Consider the following 19,723-nt stretch of genomic DNA (forward strand, 5'->3'; position numbering starts at 1 on the left):
TCAAATGGGAGGGTGTCTTAAAGGTCCTTGTCTACATTTTTATACCGAAATCGCCATTTGACCATTAAAATGCAGAGTCTATTATTACCAGCTATTGTGTTTTCAGCGTAGCAATAGGGTCCGATATTTAGACGAGACAAGTCACTAATGCGACGAGTCGAAGACGAGTCGCATTATACTTGTTCGAGTCTAAATATCGGACCCTATTGCTACGCTGAAAACATAATCGCGATTATATAGCTGTTCTGACCTTGATTTGTTGTTCCAAACTTACAAAATGACAGTTTTTGAGTCGATGCGTTGATCTCAGGTTTTGATAGCAGACGCCGTTTCTTATGCGCATTAGTTTTGCGCAGGCGCCACACTGACTTTGGAAAAAAACTCGATTTGACAACACAGCTGTTAAACAGCTTTTTATTAGTTCATTCGTATACAACAAAAAGAAGTTTGAGGTTTTTTTCATTTTGAACAAGACTACTTATGAAGAAGACCAAAACACAACATCAACGGAAAACTAGAAACAACTGAAGAACTAGGATGCAACAAGGGGAGGAGAAGAGAACAGCTAATCCGTACAACGCGAGCAGACGGCAAGAAGTTTTCAGTTTGGGTGAATGGCATTTATACTTGTCTCGTCATGAAGCGAACTTTTCAACCTAAGTTATAAACGACTACATGAATGTTAGTGCCATGGGTTGTACATCAATACTTCAGGGGGGAAGTGGGGTATTTAGTGTGGAGTTACGAGATAAGAAAAGCCGAATGCGAAACTGAGTTTGTGTTAGTCGGCAACTGAGCTCACACAGGCACACAAAAACGGCTGTTCCGTTTTACTCCCCTGTTTGTACTACATCTTTCGACTTTGGGCATTTTGTGGTGTTTAGGGACAGAAAATAATTGGTTTAGTCCTGTTTCATCGGGAAGTTAGCAGAAAAGGGTATGCTATCGACATTTGTAAAGCTGAAAAACATTCCCGAGAAGAATTTCAAGTTGTCAGTGTATGCTGTTGTCGATAGAAACATCGCCGCGTGGTACAGATGGGTTAACCGGAACCATGCGTCTTTTTTTATAGACAATATGCTTTTGGATATTGAGTAAAATGGCTGACTTCCGTAGCATTATGCTTTGATGATCGGAAGAGACCATCCAATCACAGCCCCCAAATTCCCCCACGTGTTCATCAGAATAGCTATATATATAAATGACACTTTAATGATGATCTTCGTCATTAATTTGTTTAACTTCTTAAAAGAAGGCTTCCAAATGACTGCAGTTGTGTCACATCAACAAATTCATCATAAAATCGTCATGCAGTAAAAATCACACATATATTCTGAACAAATCTTTCTGTGAACTTCAACATATGATAATCACATTAGAACAAACAACTTAAAATGTTAAAGATTTGCATGTCCTGCACAGAGCAATAAGTACAGCATGCTCAGAATAGGGATCGCTTTAACCAAATGTTTCTGGTATTGTACCAAAGACACATCCCAAAACACTTCAAATGATATTGGCAATCAGTCATAAACAATGGTCAATATTTTATTTGACTGTATTCCCTGACAAGGATAATGTAATGCTCATGTTTTAATTTGGTTTGACAGGTTACCATAACAGGTTATGCATCATTCATACAAGCAAAGAATAACGGTTTGGAAATTGCATATCCAGTAACAATAACTGATTAAAATATTCTAAAATAATCACAGGCAAAAAGACCGAGGTCTGATTAACTTAGTATGACGCTTTTTCAACATACTGAAGAGTACTACAGAACAGTACATGTTTGGCTCACGTAAGTGTAGCCTATGCGATCGTAACTTTGTCTGTCTGTGCGTATGTGCGTATGTGCGTGCGTGCGTGCATGCGTGTGTATGTCTGTGGTAGAAACTCTAACATTTGAAGACGTCACATTACATTGACGTCACATTATGACGTAAGAGGGTTAGACGTCACGCGAAGGAAGTACTGAAAGTCTCGGTCATTGTTATTTTGAGCGGGCCGAGACTAGTTGGCAGTCGTGTCCCTGTAAATAGGCTACATGCAGACAGACAGATCTAGATCTAGTGTCTCGCTTTCTTGCACAGTTTCACCTATGCTCTTTCTGTGTGTGTGGGTGTGTATGTGTGTGTGTGTGTGTGTGTGTGTGTGTGTGTGTGTGTGTGTATGTGTGTGTGTGTGTGTGTGTGTGTGTGTGTGTGTGTTACTGTTTGTCGATTTCTTATGTGAGCCTTGATGGCTTCGCCTCTTGTTTCTGTAACATTCACTGAAAGATTTGTTAAAATAAACACATGTTGCCTACACGTTTGCTAAGATCTCCGTTGCCAAACTTCTGAGACAGAACGTTGACCCGACTCTTGAAGTGATCAATGTTGACATAGCAGCCCTGAAAGAAAAAAGAATTAAAACATTTAGTCAAAACTTGACTAAATGTAAAAAGAAGAAAAAAAGGCATCAGCAAAATTGCTTAAAACAGTACCTTTATGCAATCAACACTACAGTATGATGAAAGGAACCCGTTGGACAAAATAAAAGTGCCCTTATACTGCAGGTGGCCTGTCTTGACAGGTACACTTTGTAAACAAAAATATAAACAAGTCGCGTAAGGCGAAAATACAACATTTAGTCAAGCTCAGTCGAACTCACAGAATGAAACTGAACGCATTGCATTTTTTCTGCAAGACCGTACACTCGTAGCATCGTCTGTCCACCGCTCGTGGCAAAGGCAGTGAAATTAACAATCCAGAAAAGCGCGGTAGCGGTTGCGCTGAGGAGGATAGCACGCTTTTCTATATCTCTATTCTTTTAAACTCTCTGAACGTGTTTTTAATCCAAACATATCATATCTATATGTTTTTGGAATCAGGAACGGACAAGGAATACGATCAAATTGTTTTTAAATCGATTTCAAAAATTTAATTTTGATCATAATTTTTATATTTTTAATTTTCAGAGCTTGTTTTTATTCCGAATATAACATATTTATATGTTTTTGAAATCAGAAAATGATGAAAAATACAATAAACGTAATTTTGGATCGTTTTATAAAAAAAATAATTTTAATTACAATTTTCAGATTTTTAATGACCAAAGTCATTGATTAAATTTTACGCCTCCAAGCTGAAATGCAATACCAAAGTCCTGCCTTCGTCGAAGATTGCTTTGCCAAAATTTCAATCAATTTGATTGAAAAATGAGGGTGTGACAGTGCCGTCTCAACTTTTACAAAATGCCGGATATGACGTCATCAAAGACATTTATCAAAAAATGAAAAAAAAATCTGGGGTTATCCTACCCAGGAACTCTCATGAAAAATTTCATAAAGATCGGTCCAGTAGTTTACTCTGAATCGCTCTACACACACACACAAACACACATACCTAAAGTGTGGATGGTTACCTAAGAGGCGGCACTGGGTGTAGTGCCTTTCTAGTGCACTTGCACTACAACAGCACTGGGTGCAGTACTCGCTCCGGCATCGAAGAATTTTGCACTAAAAAATGCACAAAATTTGACCTATTTCGTCGCCTATAGAGGACGGAAAGAATGTCATTTTGAACATTGTTATGACATTCTTTCCGTCAAAAAAGTCAATTTAACGGTGTTAAATGAAGCGACCATCCACACAATTAGGTTGCCATCCAGAGTTTAGGTTGCCATCCACGTGTGGATGGTTGCCTTATGGTGATTTAGGCAACCAAACCTGTGGAAACGGGGGTACACACACACACACACACACACACACACACACACACACACACACACACACACACACACACACACACACAGACACACACACACACATATACACCACGACCCTCGTCTCGATTCCCCCTCTATGTTAAAACATTTAGTCAAAACTTGACTAAATGTAAAAAGGACAAAGAAACAACAGAAAGTGTCCTTTTGTAGGTGTCCTTTCTTTGGAGAGGACTGACATTGCAGGTACGATTGTACAAGTATCTGTAAAGTCAGGCCTATAAATAAAAGACAACTTTGTGACCTAAGTAAGTCTAAACATACAGGTTTTACTGTTAACACTTTCTACCCCACCTATGTTGACCAAGTTTTTTTTTGCCAAGACCAGCTGTGCAGCAGCAGGTCACTCAGAATTGTAGTAACTGTGTATCAATACGCTGGAATGCAGGCGTTGGATGGACGTTACAGGAAGCGACTGAAGCTTAACAGTCTGAGCGGATATACCCGTACCTGGTCAGATAGAGCCATATGAGTGGGTACGGATATATCCGTACCTGGGAGACAATGATTAGGAAAGAACACCTGCAATGAAAACATGCTTTTGGCTGAAACAAAAATGTCCTTAAGTGACAGGCACCACTGTACAATTATTACAATGTATACCGTATTTTCCGGGTCATAAGGCGCGACCTTTTTCCTTGAGTTTGACCCCTGGCCTTGTATAAGAAGCGCTAATCCGTATAAAGAGACCGCCTGAGTACCAGTCAAACAACTTGTGATAATGCATGTTTCAGCTACTAGGTACTACCCTGGCCAAGTTTCCTCTCAAGACATCAAAGAGACCCCCCCATAGGTTAAACTCGGTCACTGACCCCGGTGCAGGAAGTGTTTCCTCTCTCAAATATGACAGGGGAACCACCTCTCATAGCTAAAACTGGGTCATTGACCCCTGGGAAGAAGGTCAGTGTCTATTTAAACAAGGCAACCCAGCTATCACAATGGACCTGCCTTTGATCTCGCAGCACACACAGAGCACACATATTTCCACTCTGTATTCTTCCTTTGATGTGCGGCTTATTTTCATTCTTTGACCGGTATACTTTTTAAATTTTGGTGCGCCCTATCGGCTTCCTGCGCCCAATGGGTGACTGGATTACAATTTTTTTTTTTTAAAGAAGGGGGTGCCGTAGCGCCTTGTAACCCGCAAAATACGGTATATAAAGCAGTACCCACAATATGGGCCCTGCATAAGTTTGTTAACAGATTTTTGGAGGTCTTCAAACAGAGATTCAACAGTTATTCCTATTTCATTAGACCCATGTTCAGACATATTGACAAGCTTACCTTCAGATGTCTGGTACCACCGTTCATGACAAATCCATTCCTGGCGTGACACACTCGACGGTTATTGAAGACCAGCAAGTCCCCCTCCTGCATGCGCCACTCAAACTAAAGACAAAGAGAGGATCCAGCAGAGTATGTAGTATAATTATGACAACTGGAGTTCAATTCACACACTTACACAGTCTTCAAATGACAATCCCGGAATGGGTGAACCCAGAATAGGTGACCCCAGAATGGGCAACACTTTACAAATTCTCATTCACAACAGGAAATCCTTGCAGTACAGAGAGCACAGACATTCCTTACAGCCTATAGCCACATTCACTTTAAAAGCTCTGATGGTTATTATTATCAATGTACCTGCACTGGAGCCTCCTTCACTGCTTTCGCAAAGGCAATGTGTGCCCTGTAGAAATCTTCTACTCGATTCTGGAAAAAGAGGTGAAAGCATTAAAAAAAAATATATATATAACACCACAGGCCCCAAAATAAATTTAGTCATCCCCTCTCTTGTCCAAACTGCCTGAATATTTCACAAGGATATATTGTCATAACCAAAAAGGAAAAGGGAGTGATCATTATGTTTTTAGTTATTCATATGCTTTCATCAAGTAAGCCTAAGTATCAGGCTGGGTAGAAATCTGCTTTTCTATGGCCAAGTTTAGAGGATAAAAATGTCATTGTAGCACAGTACTTTTTCAAGTTAATGATAATATGTGTACAATCATCACAGCCAATAAGTGCGAATGTGTATGTGTGTGTGTGTGTGTGTGTGTGTGTGTGTGTGTGTGTGTGTGTGTGTGTGTGTGTGTGTGTGTGTGTGTGTGTGTGTGTGTGAGTGCAGGCATGCCCAGATGTGTGTGTGTGTGAGTGTGTGTGAGCGTGCATGCCTACGTGTCTGTTTGTGTGTGTATAATGTGTGTGAATGCGTCCGACTGTCTTTCCATGTCTGCGTGACTGTCTGTGTGTCCAGGCATGCTTCTGTTTGTGCCTGCACGCAAATGAGCATCTTCATCTGCATGTTTGTACACATACATATTGTTTTCTATTGCATCTTACTTCAGGTACTTCAATGGGTCCTTCGTGGGCTGGTTCCCAATGCACTCCAACAATCTATAACACACAAGGAAGTACAATTTTCTCAAAAGCTAAATTTTGATTGTTTGTATTTTTTTGTTTTTTTGTTTGTTTGTTTGATTGTTTGATTTTTTTTGGACCTTGTGTGTGCTTTTAATCACAATGAACTTAAAATCCAGTTTTGATGCAGGTTGCTAGGTTCTGAGAGAGTACAATGTACTATCCTTGATGAGCTGTGGCTAGAAGGAAAAAATTGTGTTGTGATAAGTAAGACACAAACAAATTATTGTAAGTACAATATGTGTCATTACCTGTAGCTAATAATTAAATAAATTAAATTGCAAGAACCATCAATGAGGAAAGAGATACAGCATGTTTAAATATTATGAAACATATACCAGAGTGTATGAACAAAAACTAACAGTGTTATCGCCTTATCGTGACTGAGATCGAATTACATGTACCTGTTTTTCTGCATTCAATCCAATTAGAGGCCTTGTGAAGGTCATGTGAACAGGTACACTCCTGCACAAAAAAGGCGTAACCATCTTTATTGTACGTAGTACTTTCCTTATCAAAAATCATTTCATATGATCTTCATTTTGTTTTTCATTCCACTTTATTGTTACACTTTTGTATATCCTCTTTGCAATTTACAAGCAGACTTTTTCCACATAATAGACTAAAAATAATAAATAAGAAAAAGTCTGTGGTTTGAAATTGCGGGGAAAGCTAGTTCATACCTGCCGTAGTGAATCTTTTGGAAAGTGGCTGGGATGGTAGCCAGAGCCTCAAACTCATTGGGGTGAGACTGACGGAACTCATTCGCGACCTTGAAGGCATCGACGATGAGACTTTCTCCCCCTGACACACAGTCGTCAAACCTGCATAAGAAAACATGTTTTCAAAAGCCATTGTACCTTGCCTTTCGCCGCACCAGGGATCTCGTTTGGCATTCGCAGTTGGCAAAATGCAGCACTTATACTTCTTGGTATAAGAATAACCCTTTTTCCTCCCACAGCTGCCTGCTCAAGCTCCGACATGCAGATCTCCGAAACGTCTGCTGTATACAATACAATCTATGACATACGTGTATCTGTTTCCATTTATTCTGGCTTCCTTCTTGCAAGGTTTGATCATTTTCAATTTCAGAAAACCTGCAGTGGTTACTTTGCAATGATTTTTTAAAAGTTTAAAATTGATGTGAGTAAATTACGTTTTTTCTATGCCATGCAAAGAAGAGGAATTGCAAAAAATTGTGAAATGTTATATGCACTTGAGGGTATGTAAGAACTGCAGACCGGGTGGTGATTCATAGTAAAGCAAGTCCTGGTGATAGATGAGGCCGTCTGCTGAGTATGCCACATTGGTCAGTTGATGGTCAGAAACGTGGACATCAAACACCTGGAAAGCAAACAGCAACAAACATAACATGTGGGTGTGCATGTGTGTGTGTGTGTGTGTCTGGGTGAGTGCCCCTGTGTGTGAGTCGGTTTATGTTAAAAAAAATCCTTTTAAAGGTGTAAAAAACACATGTTTCACACATACCCATATTTTGTTTACCTTTTCTTTGTACACATGTGTGTGTGCAAAAGTGTGTGTGTGTGTGTGTGTGTGTGTGTGTGTGTGTGTGTGTGTGTGTGTGTGTGTGTGTGTGTGTGTGTGTGTGTGTGTGTGTGTGATACCAAAAACATTTCAGAATGATTAACAAGTTGGTTCTCTGCATACTCACATCATCATAGATAGTGTCTTGAATGGGGCCAATCATTTCAGCCATCTGTAACAAATAAATAACATTATACCCCTTCCCTTAAAAGGTTATGGCCTAATATTATCCGAAACAGCTAACGTAATCCTTTTTGCTTTCGATAAAACCAACAACACAGAAGAAAAGTTCTAACAGTAACAGTTTAAACTAAAAGTCCATTACATGTAACTGTCAATGAAATGTGTTGTCGCAGTTTTCAATAAAAAAAACAGCACATTTTAATCCTGCATAACATTAATTCTATCTTTATTTTGACTAACATTATTGCCTTTGCCAACACTCATTTGCACACCTTTACACACACAAAACAAACAAACTTCAAATCAACATGTAGTTCTAACAATAGCTTTGATGTTACCTTGGTCACCATTGTCTCCTCTGTTGGGACACCCTTGATGACACAGAACCCATAGTCACTGAGGTTTTTTGTCCATCTGAAGAAAAACATTTAAACATACACAATCAAAACTGCCCCGGCGACCACCTCTCAATAACAACCACCTGCCCATGGCGACCACCCATATGATATCCCAACGATGTGTTTGCTATATAATTTACCTTTACATGGCAACCACCTCTCAATAACAACCACCTGCCCATGGCGACCACCCATATGATATCCCAACGATGTGTTTGCTATATAATTTACCTTTACATGGCAACCACCTGTCTGTAACGACCACTTTTTGTCAGTCCTTTGGGTGGTCGTTATGGACAGGTTTGACTGTACATCCCAGCTGCTGCTGCTTCGTTCTGTGTGTGCTACATGCAACCGCCAAACAACTCTGAAATAAACTGATCTCCCCATCAACGTGAATCAGTGCATGGGGTAGCTTCAGAACTCACTTCACAAAAGCAACAAACCAGCCAGTAAAATAGAAAACTGAATCCTGATCCAGAAGTTATTCATTTTGCAAAAATACTTTTTAGAGCCATAAATACGTTCATCACCCAAAACATCTCTTTGACAGCATCAACAGTTTCTTACTCTGTTGGGGCCGGATGGTCAGATTTCTTATCATGTTTAACCCATAGGCGGGTTGTCGCGACATTAGTCGCGCTACTTTACGTATACTGTCACCTGGTTGTCATGACATTATGTCGCGCTACTGGCTCACGTCTGTTTGGTCGGTTCCGATTACCTCCCATGGATGCGAAAACCTTTATGATTGTTTTTCTTTATTTTTCTTTCTGTTAATTCACCAGTGGCTATGTAACATGTGTTACAGAATTGCACCAGTGTAAGGGTTAATATGCTATAGTAAGTACACTCCAAAATAATCACCTGTAAACGCCATCTTCTTTTTGTGTCACATCGTCATATGTGAGCTCTGGGATTTCCTGTCAACAAACCAACAGCAACACGCCATGCATACATCACTAACAGTTTCCAGTAATCTTTCGGGTCAACTATAAGAGATAACTATCTTCAGAAAAAGAACCATTGAAAAGAAGTAACCACAAGACGTACAAGCTGACTAAACAATGAGGAAAACAACAAATACCCAGTGTTCACAAAAAGCCTAAAGTAAAATCGAACGAAAGAAAACCAAGAAACGCACGCACAAACAACATGCAAGCAAAAACTTGCTTTGATGCTACGACAATTTTAGTGTATCCCAAATTTAAGATAGAAACAAAAAAAGATAAAGAGAGGAGAATGAGAATAGAGATTGAGCAAAAGAATGAGAGAGGGAGGGAGGGAGATACGGCAGAATATAATAGAACATCTCCAGTTTAAAAAAAAAGATTCCCAGTGGTACAACCACATTGGACAGTTTCCAAGACAAATGCAATTCCAAAGAGAAAGTATGCTATTCTTTCTATACAAAGGCAAAACTGTTACTAACTGTGGCATAGATGTTGACTTCAATGGCGGCCTTTTTGATGGCGAGAGCCTTGCTGGAGTAATCGTATTGCTTCAGAAACTGAATGGGAACAAAACCTTTGTGGTTTTCTTTCCCTCTGAACACTACCACCAAGTTGTCACCTGAAATTAGAAACATTGCCTTTGAAATATCCTTTCAAGTACTGTATGATTGACAGCAAAATTGGCATTTTCAGAACCAGCCTATATGTGCCATGTTTGTTTGTGGGTTTGTGTGTGAGTGTGTGTGTGTGTATGTGCGTGTGTGCGTGTGTGTGTGTGTGTGTGTGTGTGTATGCGTGTGTGTCTGTGTGTGTGTGTCTCTCTATCACACACACACACACACACACACACACACACACACATACACATACACACACACACACACACACACACACACACACACAAACAAATACAGACCTCTCACTCTCTTCTCAAAGAATTTGTCATTGTCATTGTCTCTCTCTGTCTTTCTCTCTCTCCCCCCATCACCCCCAACCCCCCAACCCCTCATACCCTTTACTCACCTTCTCTTTCAACGGATTTGATGAGAACATCAGGATCCAAGTTTTCACACAAATACAACCTCTGGCCTGTATTTTCCTCCAAGCAAGCTTTGCAATTGCAGCTGTAGCGTAGCCATAGGCTGTGAAAACTGAAAAATGCAAACCAAGAATAAAAACATATATATCTAAGGGATAAGAACAGTAATGAACAATTCAAACTTGAGACTTTTCCAGTTAAAGTCACTGCCTCACTGACAAACAAAAAGGCTTATACATTATTATTGAAGTTCTACAAATTAAATAAATACATGTAAAAGGTTTCCAGCAATACACTATGATCATTTGATGTTCTCCTTCACATTGACATTTTTGTTTTTGCAGGAGCATTGTTATGGGTAGACAAAATCCCTTTCCAGCAAAAGGTGCAACCTTGTGCTAGCTTAGATCAATGTAATTTCAAAGAGTTTATCCTCAGAATCTCCCGATCCCCTGCATCCCTCCTTACCTTCTGTTCCCTTCCCTTCTTTCTGTTATGATTACACAGTGGACCTCCCATCCCAAACCCCCTGTTTTAAGACCACCTCGGGCGGGGATGTAGCTCAGTCGGTAGCGCGCTGGATTTGTATCCAGTGGGCCGCTGTCAGCGTGAGTTCGTCCCCACGTTCGGCGAGAGATTTATTTCTCAGAGTCAACTTTGTGTGCAGACTCTCCTCGGTGTCCGAACACCCCCGTGTGTACACGCAAGCACAAGACCAAGTGCGCACGAAAAAGATCCTGTAATCCATGTCAGAGTTCGGTGGGTTATAGAAACACGAAAATACCCAGCATGCTTCCTCCGAAAACGGCGTATGGCTGCCTAAATGGCGGGGTAAAAAACGGTCATACACGTAAAATTTCACTCGTGCAAAAAAAAAACCACGAGTGTACGTGGGAGTTTCAGCCCACGAACGCAGAAGAAGAAGAAGAAGAAGAAGAAGACCACCTATTTTAACAACTCAACATTTTGGTCAAATTATTGCTTATAAGGTTCTTGTTATTTCCTCTGTTTCAAGTCTCCATCCTTTTTAAGACCTTTCTCAAATTGTGTAAGGTATTAAATGCGGAGGGGGATAGGAGGGAGGGGAGGGAGCGATCGGACGTTCCATTGTTACCCTAAACACTCACTTTGACTTTTGTCCATCATGCCATGTGATGTTCAGGATATTCCCCTTGCTGTTCACCTCAAAGCTGGTGATCTCCCCCTGGGCTGTGAGAGGCTTGTCCTGCAATTGTAGAGACATTCATTAACCAGATTTACTGAGCCCGTGTGAGGTTCATCGATCGTCCCACTGATCGAGTGAATCTCAAACGTTCGCTATTCTTTGAGTATGTGATGTCACATCCACAGGGTTAATATGAGACTATATGCTGTAAAGACCTGAGTTGCTTCAGTAATGTGAATATAATTCATTATGTGCACACATACACACAGCTATAACTCATAGCTAAGTATCATACCAGCTGCAGGGGGTTAAGATGACACAAACACGTACACACACACTCACACGCACATACTTGCACCCCCCCCCCACACACACACACACACACACATAAAGCAAAAAATAGACGCACAAATACACTGAGCTATAAAACTCACAGCTTTCATGCTAGCTGCAGGAGCAGCAGATGATGCTTGAACACAGCCAGGTTTCAGAGGCAGGGTCCTTGGCTGCAGAAGTGTGGTAACACAGCCAGCTGAAAGACACAAGTAATCACATTCAGTACAAATTTATTCATACTAAAACAGTAGTGAGCTGCAGCACACATTTTCACTGTTTGGGTGGTTGCTTTATACAGATTCAAATAAATATTGCGGTTCCGCAAAAGCTTTTATGATGGCACAAGCCAATTGTTATTTTTGCCCAGAGAGGGGATAGGATAATTCTGAACATAGTTGTCTGATACGGAAGAGCAAATTAGATTTCCATTTCAGGTCACATGTAATTAACTAAGCGTCACTCGCTAGACAACGCTTGACCGGGAAGCGTCAAATTTTCAATCTGCTCAAATTATTTTGGTTATTCTGGCAATTTTGTGTAACAACGTCTGCACACATGTGCTCAGGAATCAAAGGCATTGGTCATTATTTGATTTATGTGACTGGCAGCCATGAGTGACTGACCCCTTTCAATGGGAGCTAGGTTTTAAGCACATTGTAAAATAACAGTTTGCAGTGGTGCTATAGCCCAGATATTTCCTACTTGTTAAATCTTAAGAAGAAGTGTGACTTTGTGTTGACATGCAGGTTATCATTTTTCTTCACAAGCTCTGAGCAAATCAAAAATTCAAAAATAATTCTGCGGCAATTGGAGATGAGCAAGACACCTTTAAACTGACAGCAGCACCACCAACAACAAAAACAGAAATTTAACGTAGGAACTGAATTGGACCTCAGTTGATCATTGTTCTTAAAAACAAAAGTTAATGATAAAACCCTGATGATTTTGTTAAAAGAAATTCACAGAATAAAGTTGATACACTCTTTACCTGTACATGTCGAGTGTCCCTGGCCGCTACGTGAACCAGGCCTGAAGATCCTACTGAATGAACGTGTTGCCTGCAACTCTGTGCCTTTTGGTGACAGGCACCGAAGAAAGGTGGTCATGCTTTGTGATAGTGCCATGATCTGAAATGAAAAAGCAGCACTTGACAAACCCTCGATCTCTCTCGTTCTGTAGGAATCGCGTATTGCACCGACACCGAAGGCACACACACACATATGCATGCATGAAAACGGATAACTGAGTCAACCCCACGCCACGCAACTACAACAGACACACTCACACACACACACACACACACCGCCACCACCACCACACACCACCACCACCAACTGACCCCACTCCCTTGTCCTCCCCACGAGTTCCGTCATACCGTACACATAAACATACAAAACACACACACACACACACACACACACACACACTGTGACGGTATTCGGTACCTCTCGGGTCGTGTCGGTCGAACTCGGTCGGTCATGTGATGGGGCGCGCATGTGCAACGGTGCCTTTCCGCCCACTACTCGCTTCGCTCTCTGGCATGCACGCGGGACACTGATTAGGCATGGCTTACCGCATCGACCTTGTATTGTTGTCATCTGTAGCAGTTTGCTAGACAAGTAAACCAGATGAACGTACCTGATGTGAGTGTTGTTTATGTACGCTCGGAACACGACATGGTGGCAGCGGTGGGATTCTTTACCCAACCGTGAGTTTTGAAATAGTCGAGCATAGTCGTACGGAAGAAGAAGAGCATGCCATTCAAACCGCCTGAACCACTCGACTTTGGGAGGCCCGACCAGTGGCTCACGTGGCGTAAGCGTTTCGAACGCTACAGGGTTGCTTCTAAACTAGACAAAGAACAATTTTCAGTCCAGGTCAGTTCCTTAATCTATGCTATGGGCATACAAGCCGAACAGATCTACGAACAGTTCGAATATGACGAGGACAATGACGAAGCAAAACTGGAGGACGTACTGAAGTTATTTGACACGCACTTCGTTCCACAAAAGAACGTCATACACGTTCGAGCTGTCTTCAACACCAGAAGCCAACACAGCGGCGAGCAAATCGAACCTTACGTCAGAGCCCTGTACGAACTTTCTGAGCACGCAGATTTTCATAACCGCGACGAAGCCATTCGCGACAGGTTCGTCCTTGGTGTGAACGACCGAGAACTCTCAGAAAAGTTACAAATGCAAGCAGACCTGAATTTGCAAGACGCCATTAAGCAAGCCAGGCAGTACGAGCAAGTCAAGAGACAGCTGTCTGAGCAACGTTCCAGTGTTGACGCTGTACACACCGGTACGCAGCGATTCAACAGACGCCCTCGCGGCGGTGCAGGTGCAGCAGGTACCAGCTGTGACAGTGGCAGCAGCGGTCCAGCAACCAAGCACGCCGGTTCCAGGGGTGGATTTCGTCATCCGCGTGGTGGCGGTCGTCGCTTTCCTCAGGAGGGGAGAAGTGACGCATCATGTTCACGCTGCGGACGTGGACAACACAAGAAAGACAGTGACTGTCCAGCAAAAGGGAAGCAGTGTCACGGCTGTGGCAGGTACGGACATTACTTTTCTTGTTGCCGTTCCAAGCAAGTCAACGCTGTCGACGCAGAAGAAGTGTACTACATGGGTGTCGTACACAAGCAGGGAGCTGAACCAGCATGGTACACTGACCTATCATTTGGACGTCGCAAGATCAAGTTCAAGATCGACACAGGTGCAGATGTGACCATCATTTCCAAATCCCTCTACCTGACCCTTGTCCCGTGTCCCAAACTTATCCCCACCTGTGCAGTCATGCACGGCGCAGGCGGACAGATATCCTGCATAGGATTCTTTAGGGACACTACCTACATCAACGGTCAAGAGTTTCACCTGGATATCTATGTCGTCGACAGCAAGACAGAGAGCTTATTAAGCAGAGAAGCCTGTAAACGCATGGGACTTGTCCAACGTCTCGACAGCATACAGCCAGCGTTCGGTGAGTTGGACCAGCAACCAGTCAATTGCCCACCGGCAAAGATCGTCTTGAAAGAGAACAGCCAGCCCTACAGTCTGCACACAGCTCGGAGAGTACCCATACCTTTGATGAAGAAGGTAGAAGAAGAACTGGAAAGGATGAAGAAGGCCGGAATTATTGAGGAAATAACCGAGCCAACAGATTGGTGTTCTCCGATGGTGCCAGTTTTGAAGAAATCTGGAGCGGTCCGGATCTGCACGGACTTGAAAAAGCTGAACCTGTCAGTCAAGAGGGAGAGGTACCCGATTCCGACTCTCGACGACATTTTGCATCGACTCAAAGGAGCGAAGATTTTCAGCAAGCTGGACGCAACGTCGGGGTTTTATCAAATTCCTCTCGACCCAGAAACTGCCAAGTACACAACCTTCATCACGCCATTCGGAAGGTACTACTACAAAAGACTTCCGTTCGGAATATCCTCCGCTCCCGAGATTTTCCAACGTACGATGGAGATGATCCTGAAGGGAGAAGAAAACACGATCTGTTTCTTCGACGACGTTCTCATCTACAGCAACTCAGATGAAGAACACGAGCAGCATCTTGAGAGCTCCATGAAGAAGATTGTCGAGGCCGGGCTCAAGCTCAACAAGGAAAAATGCAGCTTCAAGCAGTCAGAGATCGAGTTCCTTGGTCACGTGATCAACGCCGACGGAATCAGACCAGACAAGAAGAAGATTGATGCCATCATCAACATGCCTGACCCGACCAACGTCACAGAACTGAGAAGAATTCTGGGCATGATGAACTTTCTGGGACGATTTCTGCCAAACTTGTCGTCAGTCTTGAAGCCTGTCACCGAGTTGCTGGAGAAAGACAAGGCGTGGAACTGGGGACAGCCACAGACACTCGCGTTTTCAAAAGCGAAAGAGCTCCTGACAGCAGCTCCTACCCTCGCTTACTTCGACTTGACTAAGCCGACAACGGTCAGTGCCGACGCGAGCAGCTACGGTATTGGCGGCGTACTCCTGCAGCAGCATGGGGAGAAGATGAAGCCAGTCGCTTTCTGCTCAAGAACTCTGACATCAACGGAACAAGGGTATGCCCAGATTGAGAAGGAATGTCTAGCTGCTGTGTGGGCGTGCGAAAAGTTCGAACGTTATCTGATCGGTCTGGAGAAATTTACGCTCGAAACCGACCACAAGCCGCTCATTCCTCTCATCAACACCAAAGATTTGGACGAAACGCCCATCAGATGTCAGCGGATGCTGATGAGACTGATGCGATTCAGCTTGACAGCAAGTTATTCACCAGGCAAGACACTTGTGGTGGCTGACGCCTTGTCGAGAAGTCCTCAGTCGCCTGTCCAAGAGGGGAGAGAAGAGACATCGGAAGACAGAGCCGATGTTGCCACACTACTGGCGGAAGATGTGGAAGCTCACGTCGACGCTGTCCAATCTTCATGGCCGGTTTCAGACAAAAGACTCGACGAGATAGCAGCATTGAGTCAGCAAGATCCTGTCATCAAAGCAGCTCTACACTACACGGCCAACGGTTGGCCCAGGTACGTCACTGACGTAGAGCCAGCTCTGAAAGACTACTACGCATTCAGAGGGGAGTTCAGCATACATCGAGGTCTTCTCGTCAGAGGCGTCCGGATCGTCATTCCGCAGGTCTTGAGAGAAGAAATGCTGAACCGGATTCACGAAGGCCATCTCGGGATAACCAAATGTCGAGAAAGAGCAAAGTCGACAGTTTGGTGGCCAGGCATCAATGAAAACATCAAGCAAAGAGTGTCAGCATGTCAACACTGCGAAGAGAAGCAGCCATCCCAAAGAAGTGAGCCACTTATGACAACAGAACTCCCAGACAGACCATTCCAGATGGTTGCTGCAGACTTGTGTGACTTCAAGGGACAGAGTTATCTTGTTCTGATTGACTATTATTCAAGATATCTTGAAATCGCTCATCTTCCGAGAGAGACATCTGAAGTCGTCATTGGACGGATGAAGAACATCTTCGCACACCACGGAATACCAGACGTCGTCGTCACGGACAACGGTTCTCAGTTCACGTCAACAGAGTTCCAGAGCTTCGCAGCAGCATGGAAGTTTACTCACTCGACTAGCAGTCCATACTTTCCTCAGTCGAATGGAGAAGCCGAGCGAGCAGTACAAGAGGCCAAGAAGATTCTCGCTCAAGAAGACCCGTTCTTAGCCCTACTCAGTCACCGGGCTACACCTACGACGCCAACAGGAACGAGTCCAGCGGAGCTAGCACTCGGAAGAAAGATGCGAACGACGCTCCCTACTCTCGCAAGCAATCTCATCCCAAAGACGGTCAGAAGGGATGCGATCAAGGCGCGGGACGAGCAAGCAAAGCTCAGAAACAAGAGTGACCACGACAGACGTCATGGGACAGAGACCCTGCCGCCACTAATACCAGGTGACACTGTTCTCCAGAAACTAGACCACGAAAAGTCCTGGGGAAAACCAGCAACAGTCCTGCGTCAATGTGCACCACGGTCCTACGAGATACGGTCAGAAAGGGGACAGTATCGTCGGAACAGACGACACCTCAGATTGTCTTCCCGACAAGTGTTAGACAGGCCTACCATGACCAACTTCCCTGTCCTTTACCCTGTCCCAACCCAACAGAGTCCTGTTCCTGAAACGCCAAGCCAGCGCAATGCAGACCAGCCAGGTCTTCGTTCTCCGGAACCTCCACCGACGCCTGGGTCCCCGCGACGTCCTCCAGCGGCGCCTAACCCAGGGCAGCAACCGTCGACTCCGGTCATCAAAACCCGCAGCGGACGAACTGTGAGACCACCGTCCCGCTTCGAAGAGTGAACCATCGACTCCGCAGATCAACAGCAAATAAACAATGACTGTTTCGGTTCCGGTCGAAAGATTTGTTACTGAAACCCCTATTGAACTTTAATTTTAAATGATAACGATAACGTTTCGTTTCATCAAGATCATATCTTTTTATTTGAAGGGGGGAGATGTGACGGTATTCGGTACCTCTCGGGTCGTGTCGGTCGAACTCGGTCGGTCATGTGATGGGGCGCGCATGTGCAACGGTGCCTTTCCGCCCACTACTCGCTTCGCTCTCTGGCATGCACGCGGGACACTGATTAGGCATGGCTTACCGCATCGACCTTGTATTGTTGTCATCTGTAGCAGTTTGCTAGACAAGTAAACCAGATGAACGTACCTGATGTGAGTGTTGTTTATGTACGCTCGGAACACGACACACACACACACAAATGCAAGCATTTTCTCATTACAAGAGCACTTACCAAGCTACCAAAACAGCAATCGTCCAAGCCAAACTCCAAGTGACCAGCGCAGCCTTGAACTTTGTCGTGAAGCCTTGCCCTTGACCCCGTTCAGCTGGAGAACTCTTGCACAGGCACATGTAATTTGTTCAAATGTACGGACGGATCATAAAACCAGCCTAAGTTACGGAAAAAAACACGACAGTTATCAAATCACACAGTTTTATTCAGCGAGATATATGTGCATAGGATGTTTATGTGGATATCTGCCTGTACGGCTTTTTGAAACGTTCAGTCTGTACTTGTTTTCACTTGCTCTCTCTCTCTCTCTCTCTCTCTCTCTCTCTCTCTCTCTCTCTCTCTCTCTCTCTCTCTCTCTCTCTCTCTCTCTCTCTCTCTCTCTCTCTCTCTCTCTCTCTCTCTCCGTCTCAGTCTCTCTCCGTCTCTCTCTTTCTCCCCCTCTCTCTCTCTCTCGTTATGTTCTAGTTTTGGTCTGTGTCTGGTAAATGGTTTTTGCACGCCCTCTTCGTCTAAGCATTTTACATGTACATATCCAGACATGGAAATAGTGTAAACGACTACTTTATCATCTCAGAAGAGTTATCATCCCTCTGCCTGGGCTTGACCGTCGAAGAGAGAATTGAATCCCCCCATATGCCGCTATGCAACACTTATAGGCCCCACTAACAAGAACACAGGGCAAACAGAAAACGAAACAAAGAAAGGGGTACGAGTTAAGATGTCATGGGATACACATAAAGAACATGAGGTAAGAGAGCTTATTGACTCGGAATCATTCGCTGGTAAACTCGAAGAGGCGGGGCAGATGATAAGTGGGGATATCGATGGATCAGTAAAGTTGTTCACCCGTGCCCTTAAGGAGGTAACTAAGCCAATGGAAATTACTGTTAAGAATGGTTCTGTTTCGGTCGGTGAGAAAAACAAATGGTTTGACTTTGAATGTCAACAGCAAAAAAGGTTGACACGAAAAGCTCTTCGAAGGTACAAAAAAAACAAGACAGCTCTTGACATGGAGAAGAGAACAGATAAAATCAGTTTTAAAGAATGTGAAAAAGAAGCAGAGCGGTGTAAAATGGTATATTTAGATGAAAGGAAGAAGTACAACCAGCTGCTGAAAAATAAAAAGATTACATTTAAACAGAACAAAGTGTCACTTTTACTTGCCAGCATTCAAGACCCCCAAAGCTTTTGGAGGGAAATTAGAAAATTCAAGAGAAAGGGAAGAAGCTCGCCTAGCATTAGTAAAGATGACTGGTTTAAACATTTTAACGGCGTGTTTAATAATTTAGCTGCTGGAGCGACTCCAGTTCAGCAAACCGAGTTACCCGCGGAAGAGGTTCCGGACCTCGACATGGACGAGCTAAAATAATAAAGATATATCTGAAGGAGAGGTAAGAGAAGCCATTAGAGGGCTGAAAAAAGGCAAAGCAACCGGTATAGATGAAATCCCAAACGAATTGCTTCGCATCGCAGGTGATGATGTTACTACTTACCTGGTAGATATAGAGCTTTTTAACAAACTGTTCCGCACAGGAACATACCCAGCTGAGTGGGCCAAAGCCATTATTCACCCAATCTTCAAAAAAGGCAACGATGAGAACCCTGACAATTACAGGGGCGTGTCGCTGCTAAGCTGTGTCAGTAAACTGTATACTGCCATCA

General features: G+C 43.4%; 1 protein-coding gene across 1 annotated transcript; it reads right to left on the reverse strand.

Annotated features, from left to right (window-relative positions):
* Window positions 1-233: 233 nt before the first annotated feature.
* Window positions 234-18,184, reverse strand: LOC138952963 (gamma-butyrobetaine dioxygenase-like). The gene is made up of 17 exons (XM_070324726.1): window positions 18,062-18,184; window positions 12,794-12,932; window positions 11,904-12,001; window positions 11,432-11,529; window positions 10,289-10,416; window positions 9,745-9,884; window positions 9,180-9,235; window positions 8,253-8,328; window positions 7,859-7,903; window positions 7,403-7,530; window positions 6,870-7,010; window positions 6,591-6,651; window positions 6,109-6,162; window positions 5,410-5,478; window positions 5,050-5,154; window positions 2,258-2,392; window positions 234-1,792 (listed from the first exon to the last, which is right to left on the reverse strand). Exons 2-16 carry the CDS (start codon window positions 12,927-12,929, stop codon window positions 2,285-2,287), a joined length of 1,443 nt encoding a protein of 480 aa, XP_070180827.1. The 5' UTR covers window positions 12,930-12,932; window positions 18,062-18,184; the 3' UTR covers window positions 234-1,792; window positions 2,258-2,284.
* Window positions 18,185-19,723: the final 1,539 nt, after the last annotated feature.

The sequence above is a fragment of the Littorina saxatilis genome, linkage group LG17 (assembly GCF_037325665.1).
Source record: "Littorina saxatilis isolate snail1 linkage group LG17, US_GU_Lsax_2.0, whole genome shotgun sequence".
Classification (NCBI taxonomy): Eukaryota; Metazoa; Mollusca; class Gastropoda; order Littorinimorpha; family Littorinidae; genus Littorina; species Littorina saxatilis.

Bases quoted from the DNA above. Each gene is read 5' to 3' on its own strand.
- LOC138952963 (XM_070324726.1), bottom strand. From the start codon at position 12,929: ATGGCACTATCACAAAGCATGACCACCTTTCTTCGGTGCCTGTCACCA. The intron at 6,163-6,590 runs GTACATGTAATT...TGTGTGTTATAG, and splicing joins GATTGAATGCAGAAAAACAG to ATTGTTGGAGTGCATTGGGA. The intron at 5,155-5,409 runs GTACATTGATAA...CTTTGTCTTTAG, and splicing joins TGAAGGAGGCTCCAGTGCAG to TTTGAGTGGCGCATGCAGGA.